General features: G+C 41.1%; 3 protein-coding genes across 21 annotated transcripts in view; 1 reads left to right on the top strand and 2 right to left on the bottom strand.

Annotated features, from left to right (window-relative positions):
- LOC133401275 (phosphatidylcholine translocator ABCB4-like) overlaps positions 1–5,033 on the bottom strand; it is a 28,537-nt gene extending 23,504 nt beyond the window's left edge. For all 5 annotated transcript variants that reach the window (XR_009768395.1, XM_061674037.1, XM_061674039.1 and 2 more), the window contains exons 1-5: positions 1,574–5,033; positions 1,377–1,443; positions 1,120–1,282; positions 992–1,040; positions 729–920 (exon numbers count right to left, since the gene is read on the bottom strand). Coding sequence is in view for 4 of the 5 variants with exons in the window: in XM_061674037.1 (XP_061530021.1) it covers positions 729–920; positions 992–1,040; positions 1,120–1,282; positions 1,377–1,443; positions 1,574–1,623 (521 nt within the window). In the remaining variant the exon portion in view is untranslated. The remainder of the gene's footprint in view (positions 1–728; positions 921–991; positions 1,041–1,119; positions 1,283–1,376; positions 1,444–1,573) is intronic.
- The window catches only part of LOC133401276 (acyl-CoA-binding domain-containing protein 7-like), a 68,137-nt gene that overhangs the window by 39,435 nt on the left and 3,634 nt on the right, over positions 1–25,068 (top strand). The gene's annotated exons all lie outside the window — the stretch shown is intronic.
- LOC133401274 (ATP-dependent translocase ABCB1-like) lies at positions 5,058–24,413 on the bottom strand. Of its 15 annotated transcripts, none has more exons than XM_061674024.1 (28): positions 24,357–24,413; positions 22,061–22,131; positions 21,887–21,962; positions 21,634–21,796; positions 21,517–21,553; positions 21,254–21,445; positions 20,697–20,871; positions 20,489–20,613; positions 18,877–19,048; positions 18,681–18,794; positions 18,166–18,276; positions 17,955–18,080; positions 17,184–17,387; positions 16,937–17,107; positions 16,624–16,785; positions 16,342–16,524; positions 16,107–16,253; positions 15,911–16,015; positions 13,084–13,161; positions 12,879–12,962; positions 12,569–12,772; positions 12,374–12,474; positions 11,361–11,501; positions 10,158–10,314; positions 9,865–10,062; positions 9,050–9,256; positions 8,687–8,833; positions 5,068–8,589 (listed from the first exon to the last, which is right to left on the bottom strand). In XM_061674024.1, exons 1-28 carry the CDS (start codon positions 24,360–24,362, stop codon positions 8,383–8,385), a joined length of 3,864 nt encoding a protein of 1,287 aa, XP_061530008.1. In that variant the 5' UTR covers positions 24,363–24,413; the 3' UTR covers positions 5,068–8,382. The 15 variants fall into 15 exon arrangements, 12 of the variants coding, with proteins under 12 accessions (XP_061530020.1, XP_061530019.1, XP_061530011.1 ...); XM_061674025.1 differs by having other exon boundaries at positions 5,069–8,589; positions 20,697–20,868; XM_061674027.1 differs by lacking the exon at positions 12,374–12,474 and having other exon boundaries at positions 5,067–8,589; positions 12,569–12,645.

Here is a 25,068-nt window from a genome sequence, read left to right as displayed (position 1 = left end):
TAGGTGTGAATGTGAGTGCGAATGGTTGTTTGTTTCTATGTGCCCTGCGATTGGCTGGCAACCAGTTCAGAATATACCCCGCCTCCTGCCTGATGATAGCTGGGATAGGCTCCAGCACGCCCGCGACCCTAGTGAGGAGAAGCGGCTCAGAAAATGGATGGATGGATGGATGGATGGAGCCGTAGGCCAATATATCTTAATACTGTAGATCTGAATGATTTTATCCAGTACCTCCTGAATAAATGCTAACATTTCTCCAGTAGAGCACCAAAAGGTAAAGAATATTGCGGTCTGATCACCATCTTTCAAATGTTTTCCAAGTGTAAAGCCGTTGATTGGTGGATGGATGTTGTAGCCACAATTGTGGGTGAGGGTGACACACCACCCCCCCTTGCCTAGACGAAACTAGAAGATGAGTATGACCACGACTTTCCTAGCTACCGAGGAATTACCAGGATCGAGGTTAGGGCTTTCCGGCAAACACTCTTGAGAATGTCTGGTCTAATCTCTACTGTATACTGAAGCACACCTGCATCCATCCCCAAAATTGCTTTGTGCTCAGTTATGGAAAGGAACAAGCAGAGAAACCCTGCTGAATCAACATACTTGCTCCCCCGGAAAGAAGCTTCCACCTTCCTAGTCTGTATGTCGTCTGAATGGGGGATATTTTGGTCTCAGTTGGAGGTGCTTTGTTTTGAAATGGACGATGTCATTTATATGCTACTCACTCAACGAGACGAGTGTTGAGTGTTGCTGTCTCGTTGACATCAAACCAGCCGATGTTCTGTCGCATGATACTGTGGAAAAAATCCGTGCGAATGCGTTTGATCTGTCGCCCGGCAGCCAGTGCAAAGAAAGCAGCCTGTATGTAGGCAGCCACCATCAATATCGCACCGATGATGCTGTAGTAGATGGCAAAACTGGTATGGAAGAAACAAAATTGATCAAATGTGTCTCACTGAGTGTAAATTAAGTAACAACTCCGTCTTACCTAGTAATGTTTTCCTGCAAGGTGTTGTTCGGAATTATGGTGGTGGAATCTGAAAATAGGATAAAGTGTTATGTTCTCCATTGTCATGTTAGATACGTAGCTAATTGTTACCGTCTCTATGAACTCACTGGCATGGCTGGTGTTGATTTTAGACACTCTTGAGTACTGTACAAAGGTGTCCGCCACATTCCCAAATATTACACACATAAGGGGGAACGTTAGCCCATGGACGATCGACATCACTGTCCCGAAGACGATCAGTACAACGTCTAAGCCATCTGCAAACCTAAACTGTGCTCATGTGAAAAAAAGGAGAAAGAAAATCCTCAATGTTGTTAGAAAGCTGCGGCTTGAGATAGCAGATGGATAGAGACAGAAAACGTACCAGTCCAATGGGGCCAACCTTCGGTATCTTTGCCTTTTTGACTTTATTCTTTTCATTTTTCAGTTCACTGAGTCAAATATGAAAACATCATTGTAATTCCTCTCTTTTTCTTTCCTTTAGTTAGTAATGTTTCATTATGATAATGTTTGATATGAAAACCCACTAAACCGGTTTGTTGAAGAGTTATAGACTATTACCTTAAATAAAGTTCTGTCGAGTCCTTTTGCAGCGTGTCTTTTTCGTCCATGCCTGGGTCTTGTCAGAAGAAGAGGGAGGTCAAAATCCTTTTGTTCCACAACAAGAAAATTTTAATGGTCCTGTATGAAAATCAAACCATATCAGTCAGTTCGATAGAAACACTATAGACTTTAATTACTTGTGCTGGGATCACTTATAACAACACAGGTTATACTAACATATCAACTCACAGGTTCTTACAAGTGTTTAGACACTAAAAAAGAATCCCACCGCACCACTCGACAGTAGCACTGCCTTGCTCATTTTTCCACATCCTGTCCATTTTCTGTCCTCTCGTATCTGGTTCTCTTGGTTAGTTATTGCATGTCCTCACCGGGGGTCCCCCCTCCAATCTCCCCACCCCCCAATCTACAAGTAACTGTTATAATATTACTTGTGTTTAAATATCTAGACTGTCTCACTATTGTTCTGCTGTGGTTCTCAGCCCTAGTCCCCTTGTCCACACTGTCCCCCTGTCTGTCCCCTAAATCCCTTTTCTCTCCAGCTGCATTTTCAATTAACATCCATCCATCCATTTTCTGAGCCGCTTTTCCTCACTAGGGTCGCGGGCGTGCTGGAGCCTACAATTAACATCAGATTAATTAAAATAAATAATAAAATTAAGCAGAGGGAGTATTTCAAACTCCCCTGTTGCACAAGCAAAACTGTTCCAGCACAAAGGCATACAGATCTACCATTCTGCAAGGCCATGCAGCCGAACAGGACAGGTTTAAAAAAACAAAACAAAACAAAACAAAACAAAACAAAACAAAAGCATATCAGTCAGTGTAATTACCACTCAGTAATTACGGAGAAGACAAAACAGAATCCTACCTGAGAGCTTCTGAGCTGTCGTCGTTCCACACCCTCATTAGCGCTTCAATGTTTGGCAGTTTGGATCATGTACGCGCGCGCGCACACACATCCACGCGCGTGGTGAGCGTGCATACGAGCCATGGAGGCGGAGTACATTACTCACCTGCTAATTCCAGGTCTTTTTGAAGCTCTCCACAGGTGTTCCTTGGCTCTTGGACAACTCTTCTGATTATTCTATGGACTCCTCCGTCAGAAATCTTGCATGGATCACTTGATTGAGGCAAATTTATGGTGGTATGATTGGCTTTCCACTTACGTATTATGGCCCAAACTGTGCTCACTGGAACGTTCAGAAGTTTAAATATCCGCCTGTAACCAGTGCCATCGTTATTTTTTGCAGCAATTACTTTCCGATGGTCTTGAGACAGCTCTCTGCTCTTACCCCTCACGAGATGTGTCTTGACTCACACCTTGGCAATGAGACCTTTTTGTAGGCCATCAATTAGGACTGAACCAGCTGATATTCATTTGAACTGACAAGGGGCTGGATTGCTGTTGCATTATTGATAGATTTTAGGTGTTCAATACTTTTTTCTACTTTCTTTGTTTGTATGGATTACTTGGGTTGTTCCCAAAATCTGGTGAAAATTTCATGTCAATAGGACCTTTGGAAATATATTTAGTGGGAAAAATGGTGACGTGTTAAATACTTATTTCAGTCGCTGTATGTATTCTGCCTACACGCTAGCTGAGCTATATGAAAAAACATCACAAGCTGTGAGCAAAGGAGCATTTTTCATCCATCCATTTTCAACACCGCTTATCCTGGTTAGGGTTGCGGGGCGCTGGAGCTTATCCCAGCTGACTTTGAGCAAAAGGCGGACTACACCCTGAACGACCATTCGAATTCACATTCACACCATCACTGAGTGGGAACTGAACCCACGCTGCCTGCACCAAAGTCAGGCGAGTGTACCACTACACCATCAGTGACCAAAGGAGCATTTTGTTTTTTAAACTACGCATATAATTTCTAATAAGGCACTGTGAAAGCGAATATAGTAAACTTTAGCAAAGGTTTTGCAAAAATGTTGAGTTTACTATCAGTGGTTAAGTGTTGTGAACATAAAAATGTGTTAAAATTTGTCAGGGTTGTCAATAACAACTCCTTGGTGTGTCAAATTTAGAAGACATTTATTTTCCCTTTAGAGGGAGTTTTAATCTCTTCCAGGATTGGTCTTTACCTCCCTTCACTGGACTCCCACTAGGGTAACGTAGGGGTGAACAAAGTGATAACTCAAGGTAACGTGATATTAATGTTTTATTATGGTATAAGTCACTGATTGTGTAACGGCTCACTGGCTTGACAGGGTTCGATTCATACACAGTGACGGTATGAATTTAAGTGACTCTCCGTCGTGTGTGTTTTTATGTCTCAAAAGTATTTTTTTGTCAAAATGGTTGTCTATTGTCGTACTCGAGCAGCTCCAACTACTAGAGACAAATTCCTTGTGTGCTTTTGACATTCATACTATTTGACATAATAAGGATTCTGATTCTGACATGGAGCAAAATTGGCCTTTGTTAATAATGATCTAGCGAGCGGGTAACACACCAGCAAATAGTCAAATATTCATGTGAACTGGGAGGGCTGGCAGTGAATGAGTTTAACATTTGGCTGCTCCACTACTTGCCGTTAGGTGTTACTTTGTACTTTGAATAAACCAACAACCTGGAATGAACAAAGTGTTGTGAGTTGATGAATAGCAATAAGGGAGTATCTGAACTTAGTCCAATGAATGCACGCTGGTTAAAATCTGGTGACCCTGTTTGCCTTTAAGAAATTATAAATTCTGCTGAACCTGATGTCAAATATTAAGGCAATGCTTTTATAACATCACAAGCTTTGTGTAGACATGTACTGTATAGTAGTATTACTTTGCTATCAAACAGTAAAAGTGGAATGAAACATAAAGAGGAAACTTGTGGCTAACCTTGCCGTTGCTCCTTGTTTGGGTTCTTAAGTCGACTTCAATACAGTATTTTAAAACATTAAACGTACACCACACAGTGATGACAAAAAATATAAAATTGAAATTCCTGATACTGTATTCATCTAATAACTTTAAAATTATGAGAGAAAACTATGTTGTTGTATAAGGAATTAAATTTTATGCTTCAAGGGGATTTTTTAAGAATTTGTTAAAACTGTCAGGATGAACCTGACAGTAGTAAAATTCTCCCTCTCTGGCCCCATCATGTACCTCAAATTAGATTTTTATGATTATTATTTTTTAGTTTAGTTAATTACATATTTGATGTCATGCACCAGAGTTGCCCATTCCACATGTCCGTTTCTACTTATACTTGAGTATTTATGTGAAGAGGGATCGATGCTTTTACTCCGTCTCAATGACCGACATGCCGTTAGCTACTTTTATTTATTCATTCTTGCGTGTGCGCGTCTATTTTTAGACTCCATCTTCGACTTCCGCATAGGGCGCCCGTTGCGCCAATGAAACGGGATCACTCATTTGACTCAAATTCACCAATCAGACGACACGAGGCAGTCACATGACCGCACACATAGCCTTCGCGAGCCAATTTAAATGACTCATTTAAAAAAAAAAAAAAAAATTAAAAATAAAATTAAAAAAAAACAGCCACACGACTGTTTATTTTACACTCCAAAAAAACAACAGCTTTATCATGCAGCTCTTAAATTGTGACTGCCCAAACTTGGACATTTCAGCCCACTTCTAACTTGAGAAAACAACTTGCGATAAATTGCAAATGTTTCTATTGCTGTTTTGGCAGTGGATATGGAAAAATTAGCTCTATCCCTACGGTGTTGTACATGCACACGCACACACGATCAATAAGTCTGTTCAGCAAACAGCTTCTTCAAGTCATTTACGTGAATAAAGCAAATAATGTTTCTGTAGCGCCCAATGTATGTAAGTTAAGAATTGAAATGGTGATAGGTGTGTGTCGTCTCCCATATATTATTATTTTTTAAATTTTATTTGATGTTCATGCTCTGATTAAAAAATAAATAAATAAATCAGGTTACTCACAAGTTACTCTGTACTTGAGTAGTTTTTTCATTGAGTACTTCTTACTCTTATTCAAGTAAATATTTGGATGACTACTTTTTACCTTTACTTGAGTCATATTATTCTAAATTAACAGTACTCTTACTTGAGTACAATATTTGGCTACTCTACCCACCTCTCCAAAGGTTATTCTACCAGCATAACAGCCGTGTCTGCTGATTACATCTGGTTTCAACAGTGTGTCGAGGCTTTAATTGCTGAAAAGGTGGACCACCAAAGAAATTAGCAAAAGCTGTGACACTTGTGTACATAAAATTGATAAAATTTCAAACCGAGCTTTTTCGCAGTTATTATGGGGTGTTATGTGTAGGAATTGGTCTACAAAGTAGACCCGAGTGTGTAATTGACATCATGTTACTCACTCTATGAGATGAGTGCTGAGTGTTCCTGTTTCATTGACATCACACCAGCCGAGGTCTTGTCGCATAACACTGTGAAAAAACAAAAACGCGTGCGGATGCCTTTGACCTGTTGTCCCACTGACAGCGTAAAGAAAGCAACTTCGAAATAGGCAGCCATTCATATGATGGAATAGTAGATGGCAAAGCTGAAATGGGGAAAATAATTCAAATGTGTCTGATTGAGTTGAATCGACATCTCGGTCTAACCCGCTCATTTCCTCCTCTAAAGTGATGTTATGAATTATGACAGTGGAATCTGAAAATTAATTACCGGTAGTTTGAAAAAAAAAAATCAAGTACGACAGATGTTGGATTTCAGTGACAACGGCCCAATCAAAAACTGCTGACCAGCACACTTTTCACCACACTTCTATTCTAAATGTAATTTTAATTTAATTTACTATGCTGTTTGTGCTCCTGCAAGGGGAAATTCGATTTGCAGTACACTCTGCTGTATATATGTTGGAGTGATTGGGTGCACAGATCGTGAGGTGAGATTTGAGGGGGTGCAGTGCCTTGCACAAGGACAACCCGACAGCAGTCAAGTTTCAGACTAGCAATACTAACACCAGAAGTTTATTTATTATTTATTTATTCAGGTTTGTACCAACATTTAATAAATTATTTGATACATTAACATTGTTTGGCAGAGGTAATTGCATTCCATTCACAATATATTTTTACACAAATACAGTAAGTAGTACGGCACGGTGAACGACTGGTTAGAGCGTCTGTCGCACAGTTCTGAGGACCGGGGTTCAATCCCTGGCCCCGCCTGTGTGGAGTTTGCATGTTCTCCCCGTGCCTGTGTGGGGTTTCTCCGGGCATTCCGGTTTCCTCCCACATCCCAAAAACATGGATGGTAGGTTAATTGACAACTCTAAATTGCCCGTAAGTGTGAATGTGTGTGCGAATGGTTGTTTGTTTGTATGTGCCCTGCGATTGGCTGGCAACCAGTTCAGGGTGTACCCCGCCTCCTGCCTGATGATAGCTGGGATAGGCTCCACCACGCCCGCGACCCTAGTGAGGAGAAGCGGCTCAGAAAATGGATGGATGGATGGATGGACAGTAAGTCGCACTTTCTGTGACTATAATCCATGCAATGCAGATTTATTCTGGCCACATTCGAGATGAGCTACATGTGAAAGAGCACTGTGAGGTAGGTTCTGTTAACAAAGGTAAGGCTGGGCTGTCCACAGATGTAAGGACTTTTGAGGATAATAATGGCTAAATGCCATTTTAATGTATACAATGGTGTAAAATATAAAATAAAATATATTTTTTCCTGCTAGTAATACATTGTTACATATCATATTTGGCTAGTAGGTTTGAATTATGTTAAGTCTCTTGAAATTGTCATGCACTGCAGAACTAATCCCCTCAAATGCACCTTACAGACTTCCCTTGCCTCACTTCAGTCAGTCAGTAAATCAGCCAAACCTAATCAGATTTCAGTTATTGCTTCCTATTTTTGAGTGTTTTGTGTTTGTTAATCTGTCAGTTATCTATATCCATCCATCCATCCATTTTCCAAACCGCTTGTCCTCAGTTGTCTTTATTTTTTCCCTAATGGAATCACTCCCTCATTCAGTTATACAATATACAGTATTTTGTACCTGAGAAAACATTTGATATCCCACAAAACCCAGCAAAAAAGGGAGCGTATGTCACTACAATCTAGATCACTGGTGTGCTGCAGGAAATGATCCAATTTCACTTAATTGGTCTGAAATTATTATTTCCTACAAATAATGTCTCTCTGATAATATATCTCACACAACCAACAACAGCCACAGTTCAGCTACATTATAATTCCGTCCATAGCTCAGAAAGAAAGATCAAAAAGCTTAAGTGCAGGGTGAGTGCCAGTCATGTGGTTAATACACTATTAAAACATATTTTTATTTTGCTTGTTTGATAGTTAAGGCTATTCTATTTTCTTAGCATGGTATTTTGTAAACATTTATTGAACTTGAAACATTTTTCCTAAAAACTAGACTAAAACATTTTTTGATTTTTCATCGACTAAAACTATTTTTTATAGAAATGACTAAAATGTGACTAAAACTAATAAGAAATTTTGTCCAAAAGACTAAAATGACAATGGTTGCCAAAAACAACACTAAACTAACAGGCGCAGATTTCACACTCAGTAAATTTGTGCGTAAATTAAGGCAATATTGTCATTATTTCAGTATTTATGCTTTTGTGACAATTTTGTTTGGTGATGGTATCATGTGCCTTGGCTAAATAAAGGTTGGGAAACACTGACCTATATATTTAGACAAACTGAACTGAAATTTCCTTCTTGCACGTCTGTGTTTGGGTGTCTTCGAGTCAACACACCAACAGTCGCGTGCGTTCAAACAAACAAACAAACAGCCACTCTTCATTGAAAATGGTGACCTGTGAAAATAACTCAATAAAAGAGTCTTCTCATTCACTACCACAGCCCAACTGTTTAGTGACCAGCATGTGATAGACTCCCTTTTTGGCTAGCAGCTGCTGGTGCGTCCCTTGTTCAACCACCACCCCTCCCTGAAACACAGCGATGCGGTCTGCGTTTTGGATGGTGGACAGACGGTGCGCTACAACGATACACGTCCTGCCCTGCCTAGCTTTGTCCAACGCCTCCTGCACCAACTGGATCAAGCACAAATTGGGAGGACAAAAGTCAATGTGGATGCACATCAGACAGCCAAATGTGCAGCAATTCCACATGAGAAGAAAAAAAACTCACCTTCTCACTCTCAGTGTCGAGTGCAGACGTGGCCTCATCCAGAAGCAACAGTTTGGGGTTACGAAGGATGGCTCGGGCTATGGCTATTCGTTGTTTCTGACCACCAGACAGCTGGGTCCCCTTATCGCCTGCCAGAGTGTCGTACTTCTGCTCGAATAAACACACGTACAAAGTCAGTACATTGAACATTACACATTGCCACTTTCTAAGACATTTTCAGTGACTAGACTGTGTTCACGGAAAATGATGTGATGTTTCTTATAAATTCTTTCCTCATTGGAATTGACAGCAGAAATCTCATGACAGACGTGAGAATGAGCTTTGATCAAAAATAATTATTACCTAATACAAACATTTTATTACCTTTGGCAAATGTTCTATAAAGCTGTGAATGTTGGCCGCTTCAGCAGCTGCCTTAATCTCCTCTATAGTTACAGTACGACTGTTGTCTCCATAGGCGATGTTTTTGGCCAAGCTGCAGTCAAAGAGCACAGGCTCCTGGGACACAATACCAATCTGAGACCTCAGCCAGCAGATGTTCAGCTCTTTCACATTCTTGGAATCAATCATCTGGAAGACATAACAAAAATACAACTCATGTCATCATTGAAGTTAGATGTCAAGAAAGGTTAGAGGTCCAAGTTTTGAGCAAGATGACGAAAACCCAGGCAAATCATTTGGACCAAGTCACTAGATAGGCCAAAGTACATAATCAATCAATCAAATCAAAATAATTTGATTTGAATTTGAATTTGATAAAGCTCAACCCAAAAAGTTTGGACCAAGTCTCAAGAATGTTTTAGAAAAGAAGCAGGGTATTTTGTTCAAGTTGATGTTGATTTAAACTTAAGACACAAGACATGTTTAGCAAATGCTTAGGTCTCATCAGTTCTGTGAAGAGCACATAAATTGGCTAACAAATAAGGTGTAATTCACTGAGACTGTAGTGGGACACCCGCCAGACTTCCGTGCAAGCAGGCTGAGTTCTGTTCCCACTCAGTGACAGTGTGAATGTGAGTGTGAGCGGTTGTCCAACTCTATATGAGCCCTGTGATTGACTGGCGACCAGTACAGTCTGCCTTTCGCCTAAACTCAGCTGGGATACCTGCGACCCTGAACAGGACAAGCGTTATAGAAAATGGATGGATGGATGAACAAATGTGTGATTGTCTTCTCACCACGTTCCCTTGTGTGGTGTCATAGAACCTCTCCAGAAGCTGGATGGTGGTGCTTTTTCCACAGCCGCTGCTTCCTACTAGGGCCAGTGTCTCTCCTTTGCTCACCTTCAGATTCAGCCCTCGTAGAACGGGTACATCAGGGCATGAGGGGTAGTTAAACTCAACTCCCTCAAAGTACACATGACCATCAAATTGGTCCTGGATTTTTTAGGAAGGAGACAGACAGTACGTCATCAATACTGTAAGCCTGTAAATGACATTGGAGCGTACTCGTTGGCAACTTCTGGGATTACCAATGACTGGCCTTCATGTGAGAGATTGTCAATAGCAGGCTGTGCGTTCAGAAGCATCATGATGTGAGCAGCTGACATTTTCGCGTTTGCATAGTTTGGAGTGAAGGAATTGGCTTCTCCAACAGCCATAGAACCATACAGAATTGCCATAACCACCCTGAGAAAGAAAACCAATTCACATATGACCAGTGTTGTACTTGGACGAGTTCAATGAACGAAAGTTCATGAACTACTTCATATTTTGGGCGAACGTAACCTGAATTTAGTTAGTTTCTGCCTGGTGAACGTTACTGATAATGTGCTCATTCTGGCGTCTGTGAACTGTTTTTGAACGAAAGTTCATTTTCATTCAAGAGTGGCAGATTTTGCTAGGGACTTCCAGGACAAAACCAGTCTGAACACACTATACGAGCCTTCATATGTCGGGGGTTAAACGCCGTATTTGGCAACCGATTCGGTGCAGCCTCCATACATGTTTACATGAGCGAGGTGCATTCAGGGACACTCCGTAAATGTCAGAGAACATGTTCTTTGTTAGAAACATTATTTTTTGTATCAGTGTTTTTTTAGGTAAAACACTTTACGGTCACACTATCACAATATGGAATTTGTTTTGTACTATAAGTCTAGATAAGAAAATATTTTATGAATATTGTCAGCCAGAGCTGCAAGGAATGTAAAGTTATCAATGACCTTTCCCCATTGTTCATGTCATACTGTGTTGCATGTTTTTGTTTGTACATTAAGGGCAAAAGTCCTGTTTTTTGTTTCAATTCCTCATTTAAAAAAAAAACATTCATGCAACATGTTTTTCCTCATGTTTTTGTGATTGTAGGATAAAAGCTGCAGTTGGCTACTAGTGTGGACTGAATGGGTGGCAACAATGAGGAAATGAAATGCCCGCATTTTGAGGGTAATAGTCCATCAGCAACATATTTAAAAAAAAAACTATGAACCAATTTGTTTTTGGACCGGTGAACTTGGTTAAAAATGTTGAATTATAAACTACGAACTGAACTAGTTCATTTTGGAAACGGTGAATTGAATTTTGAACTAGCGCACGTAGAAAATGAACTTCCCCAACACTGCATACAGTATGACTGACTACTCCAGTATCCATAAATAATAATAATGTGAAGTTGTAGAGGTTATGTTTAAATGTAATGCGCCATTAAATCTTTATAAAGAAGAAATATTACTTACAGAAATACTCCCTCAACATCCATTCGTCCTTGCTCAACAAGCCAAGCTCCAAACCAGAAACATATGGCATAAGTAAAGTAGATCATGGCTTGGGAGAAAGAGAAGGCAAAACCCTGCACATGGGCCTTTTTCTGGGCATTTCTATAGAGACACACAGAACCATCAAAAGTAGCACGATGAGAAGCATTTCATCCATTTAGGGTAGGGTTGAGCATCAAGAATCGAGAACCGATTGGAACCGGGACTAACGTTCCGGTTCTGCCGGAATCGTTCAAATTAAAAAATGTTGGTTCCCAATTTCGATGCCTAGTCCACAGACCCCGATAATTCCAGCCAGCGCCAAATCCACGGATTCTTGATCCCGTTTATCCTTATCAAGTTTCTTTACAATGTCGGTCTCGCCGTCCTCCCTCTGGACTATATGTCCCTCCGTGTCACCGACGTACCGCATACTTATTAATGTAAAAACTTGATGGCATACATTGAATTTAAATGTGTAGAAAGACCGCACCGATAAAATACAAATATAAAATCAGCAGAATTCCGCGTATCTGCTGACTTTGCACAGTCCTGCTTCAAAATAAAAGGCTAAGAGCTTAAAACAGGAAGTCAAGTTAACACTTGCACATATAAACCATTTGATGCGATAAAACAGTCCCAAATAACTATTTAAACAATGCTATATTTAACTTTTAGCTGAAACATTAATTAATGATTAAGTCAATTGGGTTAATTCCGCACACATTGTCTTTTAGTTTGCTATTGATACTGGTTATAAAGAACCCCGAGTCAAATGTTCCTTTTAGTCTATGCTGCGGGCTGCTAAGAAAATGGATATTCATAATTTGGACACCCTTCACTTAAACAATGCAAACCTTTTTTGACCCAGCCCCCTAAAAGAATCGGAATCGAGAATCATTTGGAACCGGAATCGAAATGAGGGACCGGAATCGCTCAAATTCAAACTATGCCCAACAATAATTTAGGGAGAGGTGATGGAGGCCCTCACATACCTGTAGGGAACTTCCAGGTTATTGTGATACAAAGACTCAAACTTGAGTTCCCTGGTCAGAGATGCAACTGTACGGATATTTTCGATGGCTTCTGTAACAATCTAAAAAGTTGCACCATGAAAACATCACACTGTACTACGGCGTATTTTGGTAGAGTGAGGGCAAAAGTAGTCATATCATATGGCCAATTCCCACCTGTCCAGCCTTCTCCAACTCCTTCTTGTCCTTGGCAGCTTGCCCAGATAGCAATTCCATCTCCACAGTTCCAGCCACTGCAAGGATTGGTACCAAGACCAGTACGAGCAGGGTCAGCTCCCAGCCATTCACAAAGGCAAGAATCACACCAGTGCCTAAATTGGTAATATTCTGCACCAGGGTAGCCAGGCGTAGTCCCGTTACCTGAGCAGAGGTGAAACTTTTTGTGGAAAAAAAACATTTTGTGTGTGTGTGTGTGTGTGTGTGTGTGTGTGTGTGTGTGTGAGCGAGAGACTCAAAAATTTATTACCCCTTGCACTTGAGCAGCATCTGAAGCCAGCCTTGTTGTGAGCATTCCTACGCTGTTTTTATGGTCATCAAACCAGGCGAGATCCTAGAAGAAAACCAAGTAATTCCTTTTCCAATGAAGAAATATTGCCCTGACAAGAAATGCCACTCTCAGTAAACTGTAAACTGTTAAAGACTGTCTCCTGCAAAATTGCAATTCCACTTACCTGCCGCATCAAAGCCTTGAAAGCTGCCAGTCTCAGTTTCAACGTCAGGATCTCTCCAGATTTTCCAAAACAGTAACCCTGTAAAAAGTGACAGACACGGAAAAAAAAAATCACAATTAGACAGTGACATGAATACTTGTGACTGACTGAGGAGCGTGGTCCTTGGTTTTACAAAGTTCACTAAGACTATATGCCTGCCCTTTGCATCAATTGTCATAGTAATGTTTTAGTGAACTAGGAATGCACAGATACGTTCCGGGCAGGTGGCATAGGAGCCATGTCAGCCGTGTGGAGATATAGTAATGTCTCCTTTATCGCAGGGGTTACTTTCCAGAACACCCCCTCAATTGACGAAATCCGCGACGTAGAGGCCAAATATTGTATTATTCATAAACAATTTAAGGTTTCATGCATGCAGATATTATTTTTGTCCACCTGGCGTCACTATCCACGCATTCTACATCTTAGTAACTATGAACAAGCGCATGCCTTTAAAAGGCGGGTCTGCTCCATTGAGTGACGTGGATATGAACTTATACGGTTGTGCACAGGCGATTTCCTGTCTATACCATTATCCACTGTGATTTACAGAGATAGTCCCACTAAGGCGACCGGCAGGTGTGTTAAGAATGTACTTTTGTTTATTGTATTCTGTTACCGTTTGTTTAATAAAGCAATTTTAAGAGCACCAACAGGTGTTTCCATCCCCATTCTAGCTATGTCACCTGTTATGGATTACAATTAATTGTAACAACCTGTGTTAGGTGCCACAAAGTATGCTTTCCAGCATCCTTTGCAGCTCTCTTTGTAAATACTCGTAGTAAATCAAGCTAAACGTTACTCTTTACTTGCATTTGTTTCTGCCCATATTGTTATGAGTACGAGCCATTGCTATACGTCGGGCTAGGTTGATGTGTGTGCATTTTATTTCATGAAACCTTGACTATCGGTTGTGTGATAAATAGTGGCCTTCTGGTCATGTTCGCTGCATTACCAGGTAATTAGTGGCTTACCAACTGTGTAATTTGCTGTTGCTCATTCAAACTTAAAGCCTAAGTTGTCCTTGTGCAACTGATTAACACCACTCTATATTCACTTAGCCATCGATGATTACTTTACTGCAATGCACTGAACCCACAATAGGTGAACTGCTATATAGCAGGGGACGACTCCCTTTAAGGGTGGGGGATGCAATTGTTCATGTTATTCCTTTGTGGCTCTTTAGGAACAACAAGATAAATTTGAGAATAAAACACACACGGTTGGGGCGCCATCGGGGTGGCCGACTGCCACGGCCACCCCGAAGCGCTGCCCCTGCTGTGCTTGGAAGCACAAAGTAGAATTGCTTGAGGTTTAGGTGTGGCGAGAGGAGAACATGGCACCAATGTGCTTTGACTGCACAGGCTGGTCAGTTTTTCATGAATCATCAAACAGCCTTGACCAACTGGCAGACGAAGTGTAAATCACATCAGGGTGTCACTGTCAATAATAAGTTCTGAGTGTGCTTCGGGACATTGGCTGCCGTTAGAGGTTATAAACATCAAGAAAGAAACATGCCTGGAGTGTCATGTCATACCTCGGGTGTGGGCAGTAGTGGCCCTAGGAGAATACAGTGAATGCCTGCTATTTGCATTGGATAAGTACTTAGCCCTGCTGCGAATAGTAAAAAAACAAGTAATGGAGCCTCCAATACCCCTGAGTTTTTTGTATTTGCCTCCAGGTATATTAATAGGCTAAACTATGGACATAGCACAAAATATGCTCTCAAAACAATTTTAATATAATTTTAAACTCCTTTTACACAATTACGCTTACAAATAAATGGCAGATTATTAGATGTAGAAGAAATGTGTCTTAGGTCTGCGTGTACGTACACGTGGTGAAGATGCTCCGTAACTCCACTAACAACCGAAGCTAAACTTAGCTCCTCCCCAACAATCAAAGCTTGTCTTAGTCGAGATATACTGTATCACTTCAACCAGCTTCCTTGACATTTTCCTACAGTGTTTAGGCAGGGCTTTGGCAGCATCTTGACCACAATTGGCATCTATCTGTCAGTTAAGAGTCTTTTGAGAACGTGTACTGAGAATGGTGTGCTTGTTTACGTTTAGGAACTTACTGTATTGTGTTGGCATGTCAAGTCTGCACTAAGTTGCTGACTTAATCTAATATTTTAAGTTATTGCTTCATGTTGGTGACATCATTCTGTAACTTGTGTGGCGTGCATGACCATGTAATGGGTACGGTTAAGCTAATGCTTTTTTATACTGTGGATAAGTGATATTCCTGCCACTTGGCAGCTGCTGAAAGTAACTAAAAAGTTACTAGTTACTATTGAAATCAAGTAATCAGCAAAGTAACTAAGTTACTTTTCAACTCAAGCAATCAGTAAAGTATCAAAGTTACTTTTTCAAGGCAACTGTGGCGACACAGGTTAGGATATTGGCAGTTGGTACAATGTGAGTGCAAATGGTTGTCCATTTGCCCTGCGGATGACAGGTGTATTGGTCAGGGAGCAGCCACATTGTCCTCAACCGAAGTTAGATGGGGATTTGTAGTGTAGAAAACAGGTGGATGGATTGAATTCATGGTAAGCATGTATCACATCCTTGTTTTATTGAATTTGTTCTTACGTCATTCCAGCCCTCTTGCCCACGCCAGTAAAATAAGACTCTTGCGGCTTGTTAATTAGGCTGCTACTAGGGTAATCAAGGCCGCAAGCTCAGTTTCAGAACTATTTACTGAAAGTGAGCGATAAATAACTAATTTATTCTTAACTGTCCTGAACGATTGTAAAATCAGTATTTGTGAATGTGGGTATGCATACCTGGAGAAACATGGTGAAAAAGATTACAATTCCAATCGTTGCAAACATCATGCAAAGGAATTCTGTTTCTTTTCTGATAATCTCTTCATCAGCCTCAGCCATCACCTGAAAGTTTGTAAGAGAGCGCTGATTATCTTAGTGAGAATTTTGCTTCCAGCAAAACCTGTGGTCCAAGTGGACAACAGTCATGACCTACAGCAATGAACTTTGAGAGGATGACTGCGAACAGGGGATGTAATAATCCATTGATGGCAGCAAAGATGATCCCCGTCAAAATGTATGGCCACTCAGGAAGGTTGAAATGCATAATTTTGAGTAATGACACGGGGGGAACATTTTCATCCTGCAGAAAGTAGGAGAGAAATGCAGATTCGTGCATTACTTTATTCTTTGCTAAGAATATGAAAAACATTCAAGTAAACAAATTTCACCTCCTCCGTCTTGTCTTTGGCATCAATCAATGTTTCTCTCTCTTTTTGGTTTCCCTCCAAATGAGCAGAGAAAGAACCTTTTGTAGACTTACTCCTTCTGAAGGAAGAATCATTAAATGTTTTGGCTATTCGGCTCTTTTCATTCTGCTCACTATTCCACTGCTCCTCGGCTTTCTGGAAGGTCTACAAGATGGAGATGAGGAAACCACAATGTATATTGTTCTGATAAAAGGTGAATGTTCCCCAAATGTTATGTGAAAGTGCTTTTTATGCCCGCGTTACCTGCATGGTGACAAGGGTATGATACACACCCTGTTTTTCTATCAATTGGCTATGAGTGCCCAACTCCACAACTTCTCCATTTTGGAAGCCAGCGATGATATCAGCGTTTCTGATAGTTGAGAGGCGATGGGCCACAATTACGGTGGTACGACCCAGTCTGACCTGTACAAACGACAAAACAAAACCGTCAATTAAAAGATCAAGAGGACAAAGAACTTTGTAAAAGTAATTTCAGAGAAAGCTCCTGCTGGTACAAATTGACTTCACACTTCTCTCCAATTCGTTCCAAATGAATGAAGGTCTGCGTTTGTACCTCATCAAGTGCAGCCTGCACAAAAGTTTCACTTTCAGCATCAAGCGCAGATGTTGCTTCATCCAGCAGAAGGATTTTGGGGTTACGGACTAGTGCCCGGGCAATTGCAATTCTCTGCTTCTGACCTCCACTCATCTGAGACCCTCGGTCACCGACCAGCGTCTCAAACTTCTGTTCAACAACGACAATCTCATTATTTGTCAAAATTTGTTTGTGAGTACAGTATAAGTCCTGAATAGAGTCATACTTCAGGAAAGTTCATGATGAAGTCGTAAGCATGGGCCTCCTTGGCAGCTTGCTCTATTTCCTGCTGCGTCACGTCAGTTCGGCCGTATCGGATGTTCTCAGATATGGTGGTGGCAAAAAGGACGGGCTCTTGACTCACCACGCCAATCATCTTTCGCAGGTGGCCGATATTGAGCGAACGTATGTCATGATCATCAATAGATACCTACATATAGGGATACAAAGGTATTCTTTTTGAATGTCCTTGGTTGTTGTGAAAGGATGAACAAGGTTTGGATTATCTTTAACAATATTCGTCAATCTTATGTTCCTTTGATTGTAACAGAACTGTTCCTTGTCTATTCATCCATCCATTTTCTACAGCACTTGTCCTCAAAGTCCTGGGTGAGCTGAAGTCTATCCCTGCTGACTTTGAGCAAGACTTGGCGTACACCCTGGATAGGTTGCAAGCTAATTGCGGGGCACTCACACCTATGGACAGTTTAGAGTCCTCAATCAAGATGACATGTATGTTTTTGGAATGTGGGAGGAAGCTGGAGTGCCAGGAGAAAACACACCCACCTCCGTTGAAGGTATTCCCAGCATGTCCAACTGGTAGTTGACCCCGGTGTAGACCTATGACACGCTCTGTGAGCCCCTGGTAGAATTATTCGAGGTGACCAGATCCAGGGAAGTCTGGCCTTCCCTGTTCTGACTGCTGCACCCGCAACACAGATCCGGATAGGCAGAAGAAAAGGGATGGAGTAAACAGTTTTTACAAGTATGCACGTACAGATCCCTCCTGAGGATCGTAGAACCTCTGCAACAGCTGAATGGTGGTGCTTTTACCGCAGCCACTGCTTCCCACTAAAGCGATGGTCTGTCCACTCTTAATCCTTAGGGACATGTTGTTTAATACCTGCAAATGACAATGTGTCAATCATGCAAAGTTTGGATAAGTAGTTTGGTTTATCTGTTAGATGAAGTTAAAGTGTATGTCTTACTTTGACCTCTGGCCTTGAGGGGTACTTAAAGTGGATCTTCTTGAGCTCTATGTTTCCTGTGATGACATCAGGCTTGAAGCCGCTCTCTGAGTAGCTGTCGATACTGGGTTTCTGTAAAGTGACATTTTTCGTTTGAGCTCACTTGTGTTTCAAAATTTGGTCACAGTGGGACAAAGGAAAATATATCATAACATGCTAGACCTTTTGAGTTTTGCCTTTATTGGGCAAGGAACAAGAAACAAACTATTCATTGATTGCAGGAGACTGGGACTGGTTGTTAGTTTAAAACCTGAGCCAGGAGACCCGAGCAAGGCATCCAAACCACCACCTTCCAGGTAAATGAAATGTTTTTTAAAGTACTGTATTCTGATTGGTGCCTTCAGTTTGTCAGTTGTTGCATAGTGGAGCACCAGTACAGAACTGTGCACATTCATCAAAACTAGAGTGACAACACATCAGCAGAAAAACAAACAGTTCTCTCTGAATGTAGAAAGAGAAAATATAACTCTCCTTACAGTGTCAATGATGCGGTACACTTGGTGTGCAGCTCCTAGGGCACTGGAAAAGGACTGGATGTTTGGTGAGGTCTGGCCAAGTGCAATTGCTCCAAAAATCAAAGCAAATAAAACCTTAACACAAATACATTGTCGTTAGCGAGCTACTGTATTGTAATAAAATTCATGACTTTTTTTTTTTTAATTGTCTGCTCACTGTGAGTACAGTTCCAGTAGTGTACTCCTTACTCCGAACGAGCGTACTCCCATACCAGAAGGCCAGAGCATAAGACAAGAAGATCATCATGAAGGTGAAACCCATAGCGGTGTTCGAACTTATCGCCTTCTTTATTCCCATGTTCTTAGCCTCCTCCAGGTTCTTATGATACCTGTGAGGCAATGCATAAACCAAAGAATTAAGCAGTACATCCAGATGGCTAAAGAATCCTTTGACTTGGGCTAATACAATCTCACTGGATACATAGTAGATATGAAAAGTTTAAACACCTAGGTCAAATGGCAGGTTTTTGTAACAAAAAAATTAGACCAAGATAAATCATTTCAAGACTTTTTTCCACCATTAATGTAGCCTATAACCCGAACAACTCATTTTGAAAAAATAAATAAATATATAAATAAAAGAATTATTTTTGAGGGGGAACTAACAATAAACAACTGAGATAATGTGGTTGCACGAGCGTATGCTTGTCCCAAACAAACACTGATGATCACCAGAAGAGCACCATACCTATAGCGAAGCATGGTGATGGCAGCATCTTGCTTTGGGGCTGTTTATCTTCAGCTTAGTCAAAGTGGAGGGAATTACGAACAGTTTCGAATAGCAGTCAGTGTTTGCACAAAACTTTCAGGCTTCTGCTAGAAAGTGGGGGGGGAAATGTCAGGGAAAGCCGACTAGAATATCATAACTTTGTTCATTGTTAATCAGAGGCACTTTAAATGGTGGTCGGTGTGTGCTGACTCTTATTTAACATGAGTTTGAATGTGATTGGTTAATTCCGAACACAGTTAGGTGTGCAGATTTGAACAACCACACTACGCCAGTCGTTTATTTTTTACTTCTCCTCGCTGTACGTCTTTTAAAAATTTCAACTGAGTTGTACAGGCTACATTAATGGTGGAAAAGGTTTTGAAATGATTTACCTTGGTCTCATTTTTTTTACATCACAAAAACCTGACATTTGAACAGGGAGGGGTGTGTAGACTTTTTATAGCCACAGTAGGTACTCATGCGTCTAATGAGATCCAATATGCTTGTCAATCACAATTGAGCATTAAAAGTTAATTATTTTGAAAAGGCTGGATTTTTAAATTTTTATTTATTTATTTATTTTTTAAACACAGCCTTTGTACTTCATATTGGATAGTGCAAATCATTGCAGCCAGTACGACCACATCACACCACAGACTGTCCAGGGGCTGGCCCGTGTCCAGTGATTCAGGTCTGGGTGGAGATCCTCAAGGAGACAAAACATCCTCTCAAAAGGTGCATCCACAAACAATGTAGAAAGTGCATACAGACATGGGATGTGTGAATTAAGTGTTCCCGCTATTTTTCGAGCAGTGTTATATTCTTTTTTTCTCTTTTTTTTTTTTTTTTTTACTCACCATAACGTGGTCAACCTGCACACATAGTTTGCTTTGCTCACATTAAATTAGACTACGTATTTCTGTCTTGAGACTATCATTGGTTGAAATACACGCAAAAAGATTCCTCGCAATATTTTGAAACCTCCCTTATAACCCTGACTATAGTTGTAGATGAATGCATATTTCCACCTTCACTCAAGTTGGATACATTTTGGACAAACCTTTGGATCTCTCTCTGCTGACCACTGAAGGCAAAAACAGTCCTGATGGCAGAAAGCACCTCCTCTGCCACAGCGCCGGCTTTGGCATAAGCAGTCTGTTCTTTAGCGGTGAATGATGTCACCACCTAGGGAGAGACACAGATTATCAGCCAAGTAAGAGGAGGCTTGTTTTCAAGATGAACACAAGGTGGACAAAGAGCAAGTTTACCTTACTGAAAATGGCAGCTGATAGGCCCAGCAAGGGGCAGACGGCCAGGATGACCAGAGCGAGCTTCCATCCTATGCTTAAGCCAACAACCAAAGATGCAATGAAGGTGGAAAGCGACTGGACCAACATCCCCATTTTGTCTCCAATACCCTCTTGTATTTTATAGACGTCACTGCTTGGACAAACAAGAATGACCGTCAATTATTGTAAAGTCAATATAACATCTGCCACTATGTAGAACTGCCTTTTTTACAGGCCCTGTGGAGCAGAGCATGGAATCTGCTTCAACTACATTTGAGTCACAGACTGATAAAATAGCCATGAAACAACACTTGCATACACCAGCATACGTGTTGAAGCTCGAAGTCATTTTACATGGCTTAGGTCACGTATGCTAAAAGAAAAAAGATGTGCCCAAGCTCCAGATAGCCTTGAACACAGCTGACCAGTTTATATCATCTTACATGGTAACTTTAAAAACTTAAATTAAAAGATACATTTTCTATAGTATGTCCCCTTTAAGCTGAAATGATTTTGTAAATGTAAATGTTACTCACTCAACAAGGCGAGTGTTGAGTGTTCCTGTGTCATTGACATCAAACCAGCCGATGTCCTGTCGCATGATACTGTGGAAAAAACACTTGCGGATGCGTGTGACCTGCCGTACAGCAGCGAGTGTAAAAAAAGCAACCTGCATGTAGGCGGCCACCAGCACCAAGACCCCTGTGATGGCGAAGTAAATAGAAAAGCTGGAAAGTGGAAAGGAAAAAAAAATTCTCAAATGTGTCCCAGTGAGTGTAAATTGACTTCTTGGTTTTACCTGGCCATGTCATCCTGTAAGGTGCTGTTGGTGAAAACTGAAAATAGAGACAATAAAGTGTCATATTCTTCATCAGTAAAGTCAGGTTACAATTTATTATGGTCTCTGTCAACTCACAAAGGTGGCGGGTATTGTTTTTGGACATTGCTGAGTACTGTATAAATCTGTCTGCCATATGACCAAAGACAACACACATGAGGGGGAACACCAGCCCATGGGCCACCGACATCACTGTCCCGAGGAAGATTAGTAAAAGGTCCAAGCCATCTGCAAACCTGAACTGTGCTCATGTCACAAAACAGGAATTGTCATCATACAGTAAGTCTTCAAAGTCATTAGAAAGCACAACACTGTAATGTAGACAACATACCAGTTCAATGGGGCCAACTGTGACATTTTTTCTCTCTTTTTCCTTCTTCTTTGTGCTTCCTGATGTATTGTACTCACTGTGACAAAAATGAAGACTTTTCTGATTCATTCATTGGACGGTGCTTGAATATGAAAATCAACTGAACTAGTTTGTTGAAGAGATGCAGAATATCACCTTAAATAAACATTTGTGTTGTGGTCGGGGAGGTTGTTTCGCAACTTGTCTGTTTCATCCATGTCTGGGGTCTGCCAGAGGAGAGACAGAGGGTGTGGTACTCTGGTTCACAATATTTTTTTAAAAAAAACAAATCAAACAAACAATAGTCCTTTCTGATAATGAAGCCATTCCAAAGGATTCACAGCTGACCACTTAATAACGGTAAAGGTACAAAACAGACCCCTATCTTGTCCCCTCTTTGAAATGTATATTCCATTCTTTCAGTTATGAGCTTTTACAAAAATGTCATTTACTATTTAGAAATTGAATGATTGAGAATCATTTGCAGAATCAAAATTATTTATTTATATAGGACTTTTCATACATGCAAATGCAACACAAAGTGCTTTGCAGAAATTGAAACTGACAAGTATACAATAAAAGAAGTATGCCCACCAATCCCATGCCCACATTTAAACGCAAAATACACCCGCATGAACACGCCAAACCCGCACGCACACAGCACACATTGTTTAATAGCGTGTATACATGGCAGGGCACTGAGGACCCAGGCGAGGAAAGACAGCTTGTGGGAGCCAGCCACACCGAGAGGTGCCGCCGCCCCCAGTCACAGAGGATGCCGCTGCAAAGACCATGACCCGGGAAGACTGGGATGGCCTCCCCACATTGTGCGGAGCCCCAATGTCCCCCAGGCCACGGGGAAACTGGAGAATGGCATCCCTGTGGCCAGATTGAACCCACCTCCCAGCATGGAGGCTCCCATGAGGAGACACTCGATTTAAACTAAAAAGTTAAGAAGACTAAAAGACAATAGGACACAATAAAACACTGAAAGACAATAAAATCTGACAAATTATAATAAAAGTAATGACTAGATCAATGATCAAATAACTCATACAGAAACGAAATAAATACTTAAGAAATCAGTGATAAGCTCGAGTAAATAAGTAAGTCTTGAGCCTCCTTTTAAAAGCATCAACAGCCGTGACTCTGACTCGAGCAGCAAGTGAAGGTGACTGCAAGAGAAGGTCTGGCAAAAGCTGCGCCAGGAAACTGTACTAATTCCCCGCGACCCTAGTGAGGAGAACCGGAACGGAAGTTGAATGAATGAATGAACGGGACCCAGTGAAGTACAGTAGTGTACTTCGAAATTTCTTCATCTGCCATCCACGTGTTGTTGTCCATTCGGCCAGTAGATGGCAGTGTAACATGTATAACGTGTCTTACTGCGCATGCGTGAGCGTCCTCTGCCACCAGTGTCATTCGATTTAGAATTTCTTGTATACGTTGATTTGTTTATTTTTAAAACGGTCACCCAACGCACAGCCTTGTCTCTTACTGTATTAAACGGCTTCAGGTTTGTAGGTGAATTTTCAACTTAAAGGTAGTTTATCGTGCTTCTGAACTTTCTGCTCGACGCCATACCTGTCCTTATTAATGAACGGGCTAGGCTCCATATTTGATACTTTCGGTGCTAATGAGGCTCTGAATTTATTCATATCTTTACAGCAAGCCCATTTGCTGAGAGCCAACGTCACCGGCGAGTCTTCCTGGGGTTTGAAATCAATGTTACAATTTCGTCTATATGGAACAAACGGAACGGGTTAATTGTTTTATCCCCGGTTTGTTTCTTGTCAAACTGGATTATTACTCCGCTGTGACGTGCACTCTTTAGTGGAATTTTGAATGAGGAGGATAAGAAGTGAAGCAAATGCATGGACTTGTTGCTACTATGAGTTCTTACGTGGAGGAGGCAGCGATTCCAAAGCGTGCTGGCACGATAGATACAGTAGCTGTCTTTTTTTTTTTTTTAAAGGGAGGTTAATGTAATTTGGACATCATCTGATAATCGAGTGGAATGACTGTGGATTTGACTACATTTTATACGTTGGTCGTGTGAAAAAAATGTGACGGTGCTTGAGGCAAGACGATGCATACTTTTTGTTTTTGCAAACACAAGAGCCTTCCTGCCATTTCCTAAGTTACTGTTTTCGAACACGACTTCACACCGCCCAACGATCAACAGAACAAACTCCAGTGTTAACCAAGTATTTGATTTATAAAACAAACAAAAAACACACTGCCATGCAGGAAGCTGAAAAAAAAAAGCCAGCAACAGTCGCCATTGCATTTAAACTTCCGTTAAACGTGATATAGAAACGAATACGCGAGCAAAATTCACTTTTGGCAATACTCCTCAGGCAACACGTCAGACCCTACTGCCCCCATTGCACATTTTCACCGCACAATAACCAATTTGAACGATCAAAAGTGTCATTTTTCATTTCCATACCTGCATTGCGCAGCAGTGTTCCAACCGGAGCCAGCTCTGCCCTCCGTTATGATGCGCCTCCCACTGGCTGAAAAACATAAATTTCATCCTAACTGGTTACACGAGGCGTGTAAAAACACATTGGCGTTCAGGGGCCACATAAAGCCTTTCTTCCGGTACCAGACATACTAATAAATACGTTTTCCCCTTTGTTTGAATGCAAAACAACTTAAATACATTAGGAAAATATTTTATTTATTTATTATTATTTTATAAAATGGTGGTGACTTGTGAGCACAACTGCCTCACAGTTCTGAGGACCTGGATTCAAATCCACCCTCGCCTCTGTGGAGTTTGCATGTTCTCCCCGTCTTTGGGTTTTCTCCGGTTTCCTCCCAACATCCCAAAAACATGCATGGTAGGTTAATTGAAGACTAAATTGCCCGTAGGTGTGAACGGTTGCTTGCTGTTATGGGCCCTGCGTTTGGCTGGCAACCAGTTCAGGGTGTACGCCCCAAGTCACCTGGGATAGGCTCCAGCACGCCCGCGACCCTAGTGAGGACAAGCAGTTTGGAAAATGGATGGATGGTATTTGACAAAACAACCTCAGATTCTTTGAGAATATTTTGCTTCAGTTTGTCATCTACAATGTGTGCATAATAACTGATCACAGTGATTGTATTTTTAAGGGACATAACGTTAAATCACAGGATTTTGGAACGTAAAAATATAG

Source organism: Phycodurus eques, chromosome 4, assembly GCF_024500275.1.
Source record: "Phycodurus eques isolate BA_2022a chromosome 4, UOR_Pequ_1.1, whole genome shotgun sequence".
Taxonomy (NCBI): Eukaryota; Metazoa; Chordata; class Actinopteri; order Syngnathiformes; family Syngnathidae; genus Phycodurus; species Phycodurus eques.
Note: the sequence above shows the minus strand (reverse complement) of the source record. Positions and strands in the feature narration are given on the sequence as shown.